Here is a 14,350-nt window from a genome sequence, read left to right on the forward strand (position 1 = left end):
AAATTGTTAGGCAGCTAATAGAATACATATTTTTTTTTGAACATTTGTGAAATATAGCCACATGTTTAATTGTTCATATTAAGAGCAGGGGGCACCTGGCTGGCTCACTTGTAAAAGCACATGATTCTTGATTTCGGGTCATGAGTTCAGGCCCCATGTTGGGCGTAGAGATTACTTAAATAAACTTAAAAGAGGGGCACCTGGGTGGCTCAGTCGTTTGAGTCCAGCTCTTGATTTCGACTCAGGTCATGATCCTAGGGTCGTAAGATCGAGCCCTGCATCAGGCTATATGCTGAGTGCTGAGCCTGGAGCCTGCTTGGGATACTCTCCCTCCCTCTCTCTCCCCCTCCCCTCCTCCCTCTTTCTGTCTCTCTCTGCCCCTCTCCCTGGCTCTCATGTTTGTGCACACTCTCGCTCTCTCAAGTAAAAAAAAAAAAAAAAAAAAAAAAACTGGTGTCACTACTTCCTAGACAGGTTTATAAATACGATGTGATTTCTTTGTTCTTGGTGTATCTTCCTCCAGGAGGTGAAACTGCAGAAATGCCTGACATGTATCCTCCTGGAGAGTATGACCTGGCCGGTTTTGCCGTCGGTGCCATGGAGCGGGATCAGAAACTCCCTCACCTGGAAAGAATCACCGAAGGGGATGTTGTTATTGGAATAGCTTCATCTGGTCTTCACAGCAATGGATTTAGCCTTGTGAGGAAAATTGTAGCAAAATCTTCCCTCCAGTACTCCTCTCCAGCACCTGATGGCTGTGGTGACCAGACCTTAGGTAAAAGCACTCAGGTTTCAACTCTCCTGTTTGGAAATGTCTGAGCAACCACTTAATGGGTTAGTCTTTCCTTAGTAAATTAGAATGGAATAAATTACCTTGTCCTGTGAGTTTACTGTTGGGACCTTATTGTAAAACCTGGTGTGTCTGTGCAGGGTCAAATCATTCTGTATTTCAGAATTGTTTTTTATATATGATTTGGTTTTACATTCATAGGCTAAGTTTTTGTCTTCTCTCTCCAATACACAGGGGACTTACTTCTGACTCCAACGAGAATCTACAGCCATTCGCTATTACCTGTCCTACGTTCAGGACATGTCAAGGCCTTTGCACATATTACTGGTGGAGGATTGCTAGAAAACATCCCCAGAGTCCTTCCTGAGAAATTTGGAGTGGATTTAGGTAAGATTGGTACAAGGAACTTTTTGTTCAGAAAACCATTTGGAGGAAAACTCCATTATGCAAGAAAATTAAATTCTTAACTGTTAGGGTTTCTCAGAAAAAATAGGGCTGACCTTTCTACTTCTGTTTGCTTTATTAACCATGTTTATAAGGCATAAAATCCTTGCATGTAATTGACATATAGATGAAATGCTACGGGGGGGTGGGGAGGGGGGGTGGATCGAGCCCTACATTAGGCTCTGAGCTGATAGTGTGGAGCCTGCTTGGGATTCTGTCTCTCCGTGCCTCACCTGCTCATGGACAAACGTGTGCTGTCTCCCTCTCTCTCTCTATATATATCCCTCTCTCCCTCTCTCAAATAAAAAAAAAGAATAAAAATAAACTTTTATTAGAGATTTTTCTTGTATTATAGCAGACCTAAGTCTAAATTTTGAAGTAAATACAGCAGGACAGGGTTTTGATTTTAACTTTTTATATAGCATAACTTCTTTTAAATAGTGTATACATTCCTCTAAATCTGTAAGATAAGCCGCCTAGTTTTGCATCATACTTAGGGTGCATTTTGGTCATTGCTAAGACCCCACTAAACGTTCACAAACCTTTACTGGGATTTACTGTATTTACTGGAATACAATTAATCCATTAGGGGATTCCTAAAAACATAGTTAATGCAGCACAAAACCAATATTCACTTAATTGTGAATATTGGCCAAGTGTGTCAGCAAAAATGCTGTGGATATCTGAGGTACAGATGGATCCCCCCAAAAATTCACAGCTTTGTATATATGCATACGTTATACGTTGTGTGAGATAATAGGTTCATGAAACATATCTTGCCTGTTTTCAGATGCCCAGACCTGGAGGATCCCCAGGATCTTCTCGTGGTTACAGCAAGAAGGACACCTCTCTGAGGAAGAGATGGCCAGAACATTTAACTGTGGGGTTGGGGCCGTCCTCGTGGTGTCAAAGGATAGGACAGAGCAGATTCTGAGGGATATCAAGCAGCACAGCGAAGAAGCCTGGGTGATTGGCAAGGTGGTTGCGTGTCCTGAAGGTAAATCGCTCCTTCTTTAGTTGCTCTTAGGTATGTAACCTGAAATGCCACTGCCCTGCCTCGAGCTCCTGCCCACGTTTTATTACAGCCATTGTACGGCACCCGTGTTCACACAGCTGCGACAGGACAGAAGCTAGTAACACCACACACCTCTTCCCTCCTGCCCTAGGGTGCCGACACCTTGTGTGGTGGTCACATATGCACAACTATAGCCCAGAAGACAACCCTTAACCAGTGGAGTGAAGAAATCCCCACTTTAGGGACAGAGGAAGGGAGCAGTTCTGAGGCAGAGTCTTCACGGTGCCTTTGAGGTCCCAGGGGAAGTCAAGCCCCAGTTGCCCCCAGTGGCGACCAGTTTAGTAACACACTCTTACGCTGGCTTTCCAGATCATTCTTCCCAGATCCTCACTCTGGTTTCCTGGGGTCATCTTCTAAGTCCTGTGCCCACATGCGAGACCTTGTCTCAGGCTGTGCTTTGTGACTCGGCTCAGCTCGCCAGTGAAGCGGGCGCCCTGACAAGTGCCGTGTATACACAGGACTCTGTCAGACGTACTAGAAATTGACAGAGTGGCAGAAAAGCCACTCAGATGAGCTGACAGAGACGCCAGCACTTGCTGGCGATGTCGTATCTGCCTTTCATCCCTTTACTGTGTAGGTTCCTTTTCAGGCCAGTTCTCCAAATACCGGAAAGATCTCTTGAGCCCACATCCTTGAGCTTACGTTGCATTAGGAAAGAGGCCCTCTCTTCCTCAACATCCTGTATCAAATCTTCGAATGGCCTTGCTTGGGTTACATGCCTACCCTGAGGTCAGGAGACAGTGACACGCCATAGCTTTTAGTTGGAAGTAGGTAATTAATACATGTTCTCTTTCAGGAAGTTTTTGTGAGTGAGTAACTTTAAGTAATACAAGCCTATTCTTCATTTTAGTCCAGGCGTATCTTATTTGCAGAATAAAGTATTTTCAGTTTTCATAAAATACTTTTCTTTCCATTACTGTTAATTCACTGTTGTTCTATTCTTATTTACTGGGTGTGTTTGAAATGAAGGTTCTCCTCGTGTGAAAGTCAAGCATCTGATTGAAACCATGCAAGCAAATGGATCAGTATTGGAGAATGGCACTCTGAAAAATCATTTCTCTGTCCAACCAAAAAAGGCAAGAGTGGCTGTCTTAATATCTGGAACAGGTGAGATGTGCCCTCCTTCCTTCCTCCTGCCTGCCCCCCCCCCCCAAAAAAAAAACCTCCTTCAGATCGTGAGGACACTCTCAGTAGAATGGGGCAGGGAGTCATTAAGGGCTATTATTTTTCTGTATCCTCAGTCTTTACACTTTTCTCAGGCATTTGAGACACCTAAAGGAAGAGTAGAGGGTATCACGAAGATGATTGAAGAAAAAGGAACTGGAAAAGATAGAAAATCCAACTTCTTTTGTACGTAGCTCTGTAGTTGAAAAGTTACAACAGCTGAGATTTGTTTGTTTGCTTGTTTTTTATGATTTTTATTATTTATTTTCTAATTTACATCCAAGTTAGCACATAGTACAGTAATGATTTCAGGAGTAGATTCCAGTGACCTGTCTCATGTGTATAATGCCCAGTGCTCACCCCAGCAAGTGTCTTCCTTAATGCCCCTTGCTCATTTAGCCCATCTCCCCACCACAACCCCTCCAGCAAACTTCTGAGGGTTTTTTTTTTAAATTTTTTTAATTTAATAGTAATAAGGTGAAATTTATGTTTGACTGTTGTAGACAGAGGGGTGAAGTAATAAGAGCACGGTATTCTCTCAGATGCATATATAACATGTTTATTTTTCCCACTTTAATAAGCAGCATTGCTATGAACATTTTTATAAATACGCATTTTTAAGTGCATATCTGATTATTTCTTTAGGATACGTTCCCGGAAATGTAATTGCTTTCCAAGTCCATTTTAAGGTTTCAGTATACTTTAGGCCCAAGTTGATGGTAACGCAAAGAAACTGTTGTAAAGGCCATAGTGGTTTCTTCTTAAGAGGCTTGATTTTTCTGGGTGCCTGGCTGGCTCCATCGGTAGAGCATGCAGCTCTTGATCTCTGGGTTATAAATTCAAGCCCCACACTGGATCTGGAGATTACTTAAAAAAGTAAAATCTTTGGGGCGCCTAAGTGGCTAAGTTGGTTAAGCATCCAGCTTTGGCTCAGGTCATGATCTCACAGTTCCTGAGTTCGAGCCCTGTGTTAGGCTCTCCACTGGCAGCGCTGAACCTGCTCCGGATTCTTTGTCTCCTCTCTTTGCCCCTCGCTCACTCGTGCATTCTCCCTCTCAAAAATAAACTTTTTATTTTTTTTAATTTTTTAATGTTTGTTTTATTTTTCACAGAGAGAGAGATACAGAGCCTGAGCAGGGGAGGGGCAGAGAGGGAGGGAGACACAGACTCCGAAGCAGGCTCCAGGCTCCGAGCTCTTAGCACGGAGCCCGACGCGGGGCTCAAACTCACAGACTGCGAGATCATGACATGAGCCGAAGTTGGACGCTCAACCCACTGAGCCACCCAGGCACCCCAAAAATAAACATTTTAAAAAAATAAAATCTTAAAAAAAAGAGGATTTTTTTCTTGCTTAATTAAGCAGCTTATTCCTCATCAGTTTTTATTTATTTTATTTTATTTATTATTTTTTTTTAACATTTATTTATTCTTGAGACAGAGAGAGAGCATGAACGGGGGAGGGTCAGAGAGAGGGAGACACAGAATCCGAAACAGGCTCCAGGCTCCGAGCTGTCAGCACAGAGCCCGACGCGGGGCTCGAACTCACGGACCACAAGATCATGACCTGAGCCGAAGTTGGCCGCTTAACCGACTGAGCCACCCAGGCGCCCCAACCTCATCAGTTTTTAAAATGTTATACTATTTTTATTACTCTGCTAGATCATAAGGTGTTATTTTGCAGGAGCAATTACATATCCTAAAACCAAGAGTGCCTGTGCTTCCATAAGCTATTATTGATCCATTATCCCAAAAGAAAGGGAATTTTAAAACCTCATGTATTTTGCCAGTCTTTTCTGAGACATTTATTTGGAAATCTTGAGCATTGCATTATTCAGAACGGTGCATAACCTCTTTTAAGAAATGTCAGCTTACTTGTGTTTTTCTTTTTCAGGATCAAACCTCCAAGCCCTCATAGACAATACTAGGGAGCCAAGTAGCTGTGCACACATTGTTGTTGTTATCTCCAACAAAGCTGCAGTGGCTGGCTTAGATAAAGCAGAAAGAGCCGGAATTCCCACCAGAGTGAGTTACTTTGAAAAGTATCTTTCCTGTAGACTGTATTTCAGCTCATAACCCGCCCCCACAAGACTTCGTCTGTAGGACAGCTTGTTCTTTGGCTTTCTGGATCACGGTGTGTGCCTTTCAACACCGTCCTCCCCATTCCTTAATTCTTTCCATCAGGCACGTCTTCATCAGAAAGAAGTGAAGTATGGTCCACGTAAAGGTTGAGTTTTAAATTATTTTTGGTAATTCATTTAAAAAGATTTTGCTTATCTTTTTCTATTACAGGTAATCAATCATAAATTATATAAAAGTCGTGTAGAATTTGACACTGCAATTGACCAAGTCCTTGAAGAGTTCTCCACAGACATAGTCTGTCTTGCAGGATTCATGAGAATTTTATCTGGCCCCTTTGTCAGAAAATGGAATGGTAAGCAAAAATTATTTGACACCACATTGAGAAATCCAATGAAAACAAACTACAGGGTGGCTAGCTTCCCAAACAATCCCAATTGTGAAATATTTACTGGGCCGTTTTAACACAGGTCATAATTTAATTTCCTTTGCCTCTGCTCAAAGAATGAATGACCCAATGACTTTTTATTTTCCTGCTCTTTTTATCAGTTTTCTTTGGCCTGCTGTAACTATCACTTTTTCTAATACAGCTTAGGTTACTCACATTACTAATATTTCATCTTCTAGATAAATACTCAGAAGAGACATTTTTACTTGCTGAGAAGCAAAGGAAAGCGATTCCCTATATCCCAAAATGAAGAGTCCATTCTTAGGGAGTGTAGACCACTGCCAGACATGGCAGGGAAGGCGTTGTTTCTGGAAAACACACTTTATGTCATTGCCTTTTCCACTAACATTTTGACTACGTCCAAGTGTCCTTTTTTGTGCCTACATTTGGGCAATAAATGTATTCTCCCTCCAAAGAGTTTTTCTTAAGTGAATGTGGTTAGACAGAATACAAAATTGGCAGTGCCTCTGGTGACATAATGCTCACAGAACTAACCTAGCATCTGGCTGGCGGACGTGCCACTTCGTGGTTAGAAGTCAAGCACGCAGATGCTGTGCAGGAATCTCCTGTGTGTCAGCGACAAGCCGAATCTTCCTCGAGCTCTACGATCCGGACTTGACCCATCCCATCCGACTTTCAGTCACTGCAGGCACCTATTCAGAGTCCCTGGGTGGATCTTCAGTTGTGCAAGAGGCAAGAACTTGCTGCCCCCAGGACCTCTTGGATGAGAAGCTAGATTTCCCTTTCCTTCATTTCTGTCTTTCGCAAAGAAACACTCATCCCAGAGAAATCCTGTTCCTACTGACCCCTCATTCTAGACGGGAAAACATGTATTCCTTTGGTAACATACATAGGATCTTTAAGTTCTGACCACTGTGGTTTCATTAATTTCCAGGGAAAATGCTCAACATCCATCCATCCTTGCTGCCGTCTTTTAAGGGTTCAAATGCACATGAGCAAGTCCTAGAAGCCGGGGTCACAGTCACTGGGTGTACTGTGCACTTTGTAGCTGTGAGTATGTCTCCTTCTACCAAAACATCATTACTGTCTGTATGTAAACTGTACCGGCTAGAAAGTAATGTTCAAAACTTTTGCTTCCCTTCCCCAGGAAGATGTAGATGCTGGACAGATTATCTTACAAGAAGCTGTTCCAGTGAAGAGGGGCGACACCGTTACAACTCTGTCTGAAAGAGTGAAATTAGCAGAGCACAAACTATTTCCCGCAGCCCTCCAGCTGGTAGCCAGTGGAACTGTACAGCTTGGAGAAAATGGCAAGATTCGTTGGGTCACAGAGTAGTGATGTCTCCCCCGTTCGGGGCTAGAGCCAGTTCTGAAAGAAGTCTGGCTATCTGCATTATCATGGACTCAGCCCAGAAGAACAACTGCTAAAAAAGAATTCCTCACCTGCGCCTCTGGCCTTTTTTTTTTTTTTTAATGAACAGAGATTCGTTGAAAACAAGCCTGGTGCAGCATGTCTGGGGCATACGTGTGTCACCTCCAGCGGTCTTTTAGGGTTTACCTGTTCCGGACCTTCTTGATCATAATTAAGCTGGTCGTTCAGAATCCCTTTTACTTTCAGCCAAACAAGATACCAAAACTTTTAGTTTCTCTTCTTTTTCTGACAAATACCACCTCCATTTTTTGTAGTTATATGTTCTCTAGTTTTTGAAGAGTTAACCAACAAGGCTATTAAGTTAATATCTCTTCCCCATATTGTATATCTGTACTGGTTTGAATTGAGACTGATCTACTGTAATTACGCTGATCATAATGTAGTGTCATAAAATGTGTGTGTAACTCCCACTTCTGAGGGATGGTGTACTTTGTGCTTTGAAATATCATTAAACATCCTAGTTATTGACAGTTTCTGTAATACCCAGATTTTAGCTTCACAATTATGGGTTACAAACATCCATACTTCTGTAAATACTAGAAGGTTAGAGTTTTGTTGGCGTCTTGATTCAAAACATAGGACTTAGACATGTTACTCTGTCTCTGTTTCCCCATCTACTGAAGTAGGCACATGCCTGTCCTATGGTTTTGATAATTAATACGTGTGCAATGCCGAAAACACTTGGCCCAGAGTAGGCACTCCATGGTCAGCATTCATTTTATACTTCTCCCAGTTATAGAAGCTGTCGTAAGTTACTGTTCTTTCAGCAAATACATCTCGAGCACAAATTGAGAATGGGGACGTAGAATTTTGGAACTGTAGGTACTGTTTGGGAGCAGTGAGGGCAGATGGAAGGCACTCCACCCGGACTAGTAAAGAGTATAAAGGCACTGCATGTGTTCCCACTCCGGCCATTCATTTTCCATCTGGCTATGCAGTTCTAGAGCTGGGAAATCTGAGCTGACCTAATAGGCACATGTACATGACACCAAGCTTGGGACCACATTTCTCCCATAGCAGAATGAATAAGGACTGGCCACCCAGCCCAGAGGTAGCCAGCCATCCTTGGACTACTGAGCAGCTTTCAAGGTGACGTGGCCTAAGCTCTGCCTGCCCAGAGTGCACCTTACAGGAAGGATACCTGGAGGCCGTGTTCAAATCTTCCCTCGGAGTTTAAACTCAACTTCTAACGGCTAAAGAGTCCTTTTATACAGATGTAAATCCTAGCCTTACGAAAAGAAAAAGAAAGAGTAGGGGGTTAAGAGGAGTGGCACCTTCACCAACAGATGCTAATCACTGCCTCTGGTGCAAGTAGGTTTCCCCAGGCCCAGGAAGCCAGCCAATGATGTCACCCTTACTGACTGCAGTCAGCAACGACCATCAAACTGGAGGTTCAGCCTCCTCACTTCACACAGGTCCCTTTGCTGTAAAAACGATGCATTTATTTTGGAGAGGTCACTCAACATTATTAAGTACCTAGGACATATATGCCCAACATTGTCCTATGGAGTTTAGAGAAAGTTGAAAGATATAGAAGAAAATGTTATTGGTGGATAAAATCACAAACAGTAATAAAAGTAGTACCATGCTGATAGCACCAGCATGTAATCTAGAAAAACCAACGTAGGGGCGCCTGGGTGGCTCAGTCCATTGAGCAGCTGACGCTTGGTTTCGTCTCAGGTCACGATCTCACAGTTCGTGGGATCGAGCCCCACATTGGGTTCTGCGCTGACAGCAAGGAGCCTGCTTCAGATCCTCAGTCTCCCTCTCTCTCTGCCCCTTCCCAGCTTGTGCTTGCTCACTCTCAAAAATAAATAAATGCTAAAAAAAAATTTTTTTTAAGGAAAAATCAATGTAAGCTTATGACTTTAGAAATAAAATTTTTTAGCCCTTACTCTGATACTAATTTCAACTGAAAGGAACGTGAATTCCATGTAAGGTTATCGATTTCCTATTTTGGCAGAAGAAGAATCAAATTGTGTCTGGTTGCCAGAAAACAAAGTATTTGAAAATAAGGAGGATTCTGAAAGAACAAGGGAGCCCGCTTAAAGGGTGTCCTACGGTCTTATTTGGGATAAGCTGAATATTATTTGGACACGATGAGTACATAAGTAGCCATTAGTTTATAATGGTAGAGAAAAGGTCATTTAAGTTATGAAAAGTTCAGTGCAAAAGTGAAAACAGGTCAATATTTTATTGTAATAAATATGGACATTTGTATTATGGATGTCTCTTTCTATTTGTATACAGAGGAATAAAACATCAGCCCTCGGTCACACCTTGTGTTCAGGTAGCAAGATTAGGGGGATGGGCGGTGCCCAACTGTGAATCCATAATAGTCAAAGGATTTAAGTGTGCACTCCAAAACAAGTGAGCCAAAGGGTGTTACAATTTCTGAGAGAAATTTCATGGTCTCTTCTCTAATTTTTTACTTTTTAACTACTATACAAACTTCTTAAGTAACTCAAGTACAACAGTATTTAATCACAACAAAGTTTAGTAACTGGTACAGCTGGTAGTTCTTTTTTTTTTTTTTTTTTAATCACAGTTCCCTTGCCTATTCTCGCTCCTGCTGAGGGGATAGAACCACAGCCAAAATCTTGCCCCATGCCCCAGGAGGATTTTTGTCAAGGACACTGCTGCCATGGTCCCACCAGGTTCCCCGGGGCCCCACTTCCAGTGGGCACTGCCATCTGCTGTGCCCCCTACAACCAAAGTGCACTCTGCCTGCCTGTGCCTCGGGGTCACTCATCCAGGCTTAAAGTCCCAGGCAGGATCATCCAACTGGCCACAGTTAGGTGGCCCACCCTGCTCTCACAGCCAGGGGCCACGGAGAACTGGAATATGGCCTTGGGCTGTCAGAAAGTGTGAAACTGCCTCCCTCTCCCACGGTGGAGGTCGCCCTGCACAGGGCAAAGGGATTCCCAAGCACAGCAGCCCCCACGGGACAAGGGTCCAGCTCCTCAGTTCACGTGACAGGTGTGGCTGCAGGTATTTCAGGAAGATGAATAAAATCCCAGTTATTTTTAAGTTCATGTTACTGTTAACGCCAACGGTTCCCCTTGGCTTGTCTCCCTGAGCTGCTTTTTACCAATGATCTCTGTAATACATAAATTTTGCCTCCTCCGCTACGGTTTAAGAGAGAGTCTCTGATAGCCATTCTTTCACAAGCCACGTCAGCCTTTTATTTACAACACAAGGCCATTTTCCTTTATCCGGAACCAACTGTTAATATTTTTAAATTCATAAGTAGGAACAATCAGAATGTCCATCAGCTAGTGAGTCAATAAAGAAAATGTGGTCTACCCATACAATGGGGGTATTACCGTCATTAAAGGAAACAAGATACATACTACAACATGGATGAACCTTGAAATATGCTAAGTGAGGGCATCTGGGTGGCTGAGTCAGTTAAGCATCTGACCAGCTCAGGTCATGATCTCACGCTTCGTGGGTTGGAGCCCCGCGTCGGGCTCTGGGCTGACAGCTCAGAGCCTAGAGCCTGCTTTGGATTCTGTGTCTCCCTCTCTCTCTGCTCCTTCCCCGCTTGCACTCTGTCTCTCTCTCTCAAAAATAAATAAACATTAACAAATTTTTTTAAAGCATGCTAAATGAAAGAATCCAGTCACATAAGACTACATTTATAATTCTATTGACATGGAATGTCCAGAACAGGCAAATCCATACAGACACAGAATAGATTAGTAGCTGCCCATGGCTGTGGGGATAGATGTATTTTAAGGGTGATGTCTAAAGGGTGCAAGGTTTCTGTTAGGTAATGAGAATGTTCTAGAATTGATTGTGGAGATGGTTGCATGACCCCATGGGCATATTTTAAGCCACTGAAATGTACAGTTTAAATGGGTGAATTGTGTGGCATATGAATTATATCCCCATAAAACAGTTTCTCAAAACAAAGATACAACTTATTAATTCAGTTTTGGAAATACATCAAGATTACATTTAATCTGATGTTATACAATACATCACACATTTAAAATACTTCCCATTCAAAATATGAAGTCACTTCAATGAAATCAGATAAGACATCCATGCTTTGTGACAGATATCGTATTAAAGACTGTCTATCTGAACCACAATCCTAATCCTCAATCCCCCATCTGTTAACCTGGTAATTCTTGGGAGTATACTTACTACAAATGCTAACTCCTGAGCCCCACCTGTATTCTGAGCATTGCAATAAAGGCATGAAGATTTCAATATTCCCAATCGATTTCATTTTTTTAAAAAGGTTCAGGAACTGGGCACCTGGGTGGCTCCGTCAGTTAAGCGTCCAACTTCGGCTCAGGTCATGATCTCCTGGTTTGTGAGCTGAAGCCCCGCGTCGGGCTGTCTGCTCTCAGCAAAGAGCTCCACTTTGGATCGTCTGTCTCCCTGTCTCTCTGCTCCTTCCCCCACCTCTCTCTGTCTCTCTCAAAACTAAACATTTAAAAAAATAAATTAAAAAAAAAGTTTCATGAAGTATTTGTGGACACTCAGAGTCTAACTGTATTTTATTTTCTTTAAGTTTATTTATTTTGAGAGAGAGCGAGTGAGCGCACATGCGCGATAGCAAGGGAGGGGCAGAGAGAGAGAGAGGGAGGGAGAGAATCCCGAGCGGGCTCCGTGCTGTCAGCCCAGAGCTGACTCAGGGTTTGATCCCACTAACTGTGAGATCATGACCTTAGCCAAAATCAGAGTCAGACGCTTAACCAACTAAGCCACCCAGGCACCCCTAGACTGCATTGAAAATTGTTCTGTACTACTAAACTCCAAACATTTACAGGAAAAATTAGTTTTGTTATAGCAATATCACTCAATCCCTTGACTGCTTCTGTTAGATGCAAAAACAAAACAAAATCACTAAAATCATTTTACTTTTTAATTTTTTTACTGTTTACTTTTTTTTGAAGGAGAGAGAGAGAGAGAGAGAGAGAGAGAGAGAGAGAGACAGCGCAAGTCGGGGAGGGGCAGAGAGAGAGACACAGAATCTGAAGCAAGCTTCAGGCTCCAGGCCCTGAGCTGTCAGCACAGAGCCTGACGCAGGGCTCTAACTCACGAACCGTGAGATTGTGACCTGAGCCAAAGTCATTTAATCCACTGAGCCACCCTGGCGCCCCTCCAAAAATTATTTCAAATTAAATATTCAGGTGACAAAGCTATTAAGTCCTCCTTCACTTTTGTTGAAAGCCAAGTATTGAAAACCTTCCAGTTTTATAAAGGATTTATTTTGCTTTCTTAACATCCACAGCAAATCAGCCTTTTCTTCATTTTTTTTTAATGTTTATTTTTGAGAGAGAGAGACAGAGACAGAGCATGAGTGGAGGAGAGGCAGAGAGAGAGAGAGGGAGACACAGAATTCGGAGCAGGATCCAGGCTCCAATCTGTCAGCACAGAGCCTGAACGGGGGCTTGAACCCACAAAGCCATGAGATCGTGACCTGAGCGGAAGTCGGATGCTTAACCAACTGAGCTGCCCAGGCACCCCGGCCTTTTCCTTTTTTTCCCTCAAATCAGCCTTTTCAAGTGTGCCTTTGGTGCCCTGAGGGTGTTTACAGCACCCTAGTAAGATTCAGGACACCGGCAAGGTGTGCCTTTCTTTTACAAAATGAGGGACTATCCTTCAGAGGCCGGTGGGACTTCACACCTTAGTCATCAGCTTAGAGACCAAGCTCAGGCCTGCAACTGAGTGTGTAGACAATTTAGGGAATCAAAACACAGAACTCACAGAGCTCCGCAGCCCTAGCACCCTTAGCAATCAAGCGAGGGGTCCGCAAAGGAGCCTGAAAATGAACAAACAGTGCAGTTGGGGGCCCAGGAGAGAGGGACACCTCCAGCCTAGGAGAAGGGTGTCTCCAGGAGCAGGGATCGAGCTTCTGGCTCTTTTCTCTTAGAGGCCAAGTAGAGAGAAATAGCTACCACCACCCCATCACGCACCTTTCGGCAAGCCAGAGAGCCCAGCACCTTAAATCTGTTCCCTGGCACGGGAGGCTCTGGGGGCCCAAGTGTGCCCCGCCAAAATGCCAACATCCAAGGTGGGATGACAGCCCCGGGTGGAGGAGGTAAGGAAGAGGTCGCAGCGGCCCAAAGCTCAACCTGCAGGACACGGGCATCCAGCAACAGGGAACTGAGGGCACTTAAGCCTCTACTTGCTTTTAGAGTTTTCCATCTGGGAGGAAACAGTTTGGAGAACACAAATTCCTGGAGTCCACTGAACCAACGTATGAGGATCCTACAGGCCCGTACGTTAGTCAGCTTAGGCTGCTGTAACAAAATGCCACAGACTGGGGCTTTACTCTCTTGAGGTTCTGGAGGCTGGAAGTTCAAGATCAGGGTTTCTGAGGCCGCCTTCTCACTGTGTCCTCACATAGTCTTTCCTTTGCACACATGCATTCCCGGTGTCCCTTTGCATATCCAGATTTCCTCCTCTTACAAGGACAACAATCAGATTGCATTAGAGGGCACCCCCCAATGGCCCTATTTTAACTTAAAATCTAATAATGACTTAACAGAGTTCTGGCGCTGACTACATTTTGAAACCAATTCCTCCTGAAACTAAAATTGTTATCTTATTTTATTTTTTTACTTTATTTATTTTGAGAGACACAGAGACAGCATGAGCAGGGGAGGAGCAGAGAGAGAGAGGGAAAGAGAGAAAATCCCCAGCAGGCTCCCTGCTGCCAGCAGAGTCCATACTCGGGGCTCAAACCCACGAAACCGCGAGATCATGACCTAAGCCGAAACCGAGAGTTGGACACTTAACTGACTGAGCCACCCAGGTGCCCCTGAGATTGTTATTTTAGAAAGCTATACGCCAAGCCAACATGCAAATACTCTAGCACTTTCTTTCCCTTTTGTAGCACGTAATCATGTTTGCCCTCTGGATAGGGAGGGCTATAGAAAAAGTTCTGCACTAACTGTGCAGATTGAATCTGCAGATTTCGACCATCTGCAGATTTAG

At 43.6% G+C, this 14,350-nt stretch overlaps 1 protein-coding gene and 1 long non-coding RNA gene across 4 annotated transcripts in view; one reads left to right on the plus strand and one right to left on the minus strand.

Moving 5' to 3' along the window:
* The window catches only part of GART (phosphoribosylglycinamide formyltransferase, phosphoribosylglycinamide synthetase, phosphoribosylaminoimidazole synthetase), a 29,463-nt gene extending 21,603 nt beyond the window's left edge, over window positions 1-7,860 (plus strand). For all 3 annotated transcript variants that reach the window (XM_078452821.2, XM_078452819.2, XM_078452820.2), the window contains exons 15-22: window positions 524-775; window positions 1,025-1,177; window positions 2,025-2,231; window positions 3,279-3,416; window positions 5,365-5,495; window positions 5,763-5,904; window positions 6,893-7,008; window positions 7,106-7,860. In XM_078452821.2, coding sequence (XP_078308947.2) covers window positions 524-775; window positions 1,025-1,177; window positions 2,025-2,231; window positions 3,279-3,416; window positions 5,365-5,495; window positions 5,763-5,904; window positions 6,893-7,008; window positions 7,106-7,294 — 1,328 coding nt within the window. In that variant the 3' untranslated portion in view covers window positions 7,295-7,860. The remainder of the gene's footprint in view (window positions 1-523; window positions 776-1,024; window positions 1,178-2,024; window positions 2,232-3,278; window positions 3,417-5,364; window positions 5,496-5,762; window positions 5,905-6,892; window positions 7,009-7,105) is intronic.
* The window catches only part of LOC132683961 (uncharacterized), a 33,283-nt gene that overhangs the window by 11,314 nt on the left and 7,619 nt on the right, over window positions 1-14,350 (minus strand). The gene's annotated exons all lie outside the window — the stretch shown is intronic.

This window comes from Panthera onca, chromosome C2 (assembly GCF_046562875.1).
Source record: "Panthera onca isolate mPanOnc1 chromosome C2, mPanOnc1 haplotype 2, whole genome shotgun sequence".
Taxonomy (NCBI): Eukaryota; Metazoa; Chordata; class Mammalia; order Carnivora; family Felidae; genus Panthera; species Panthera onca.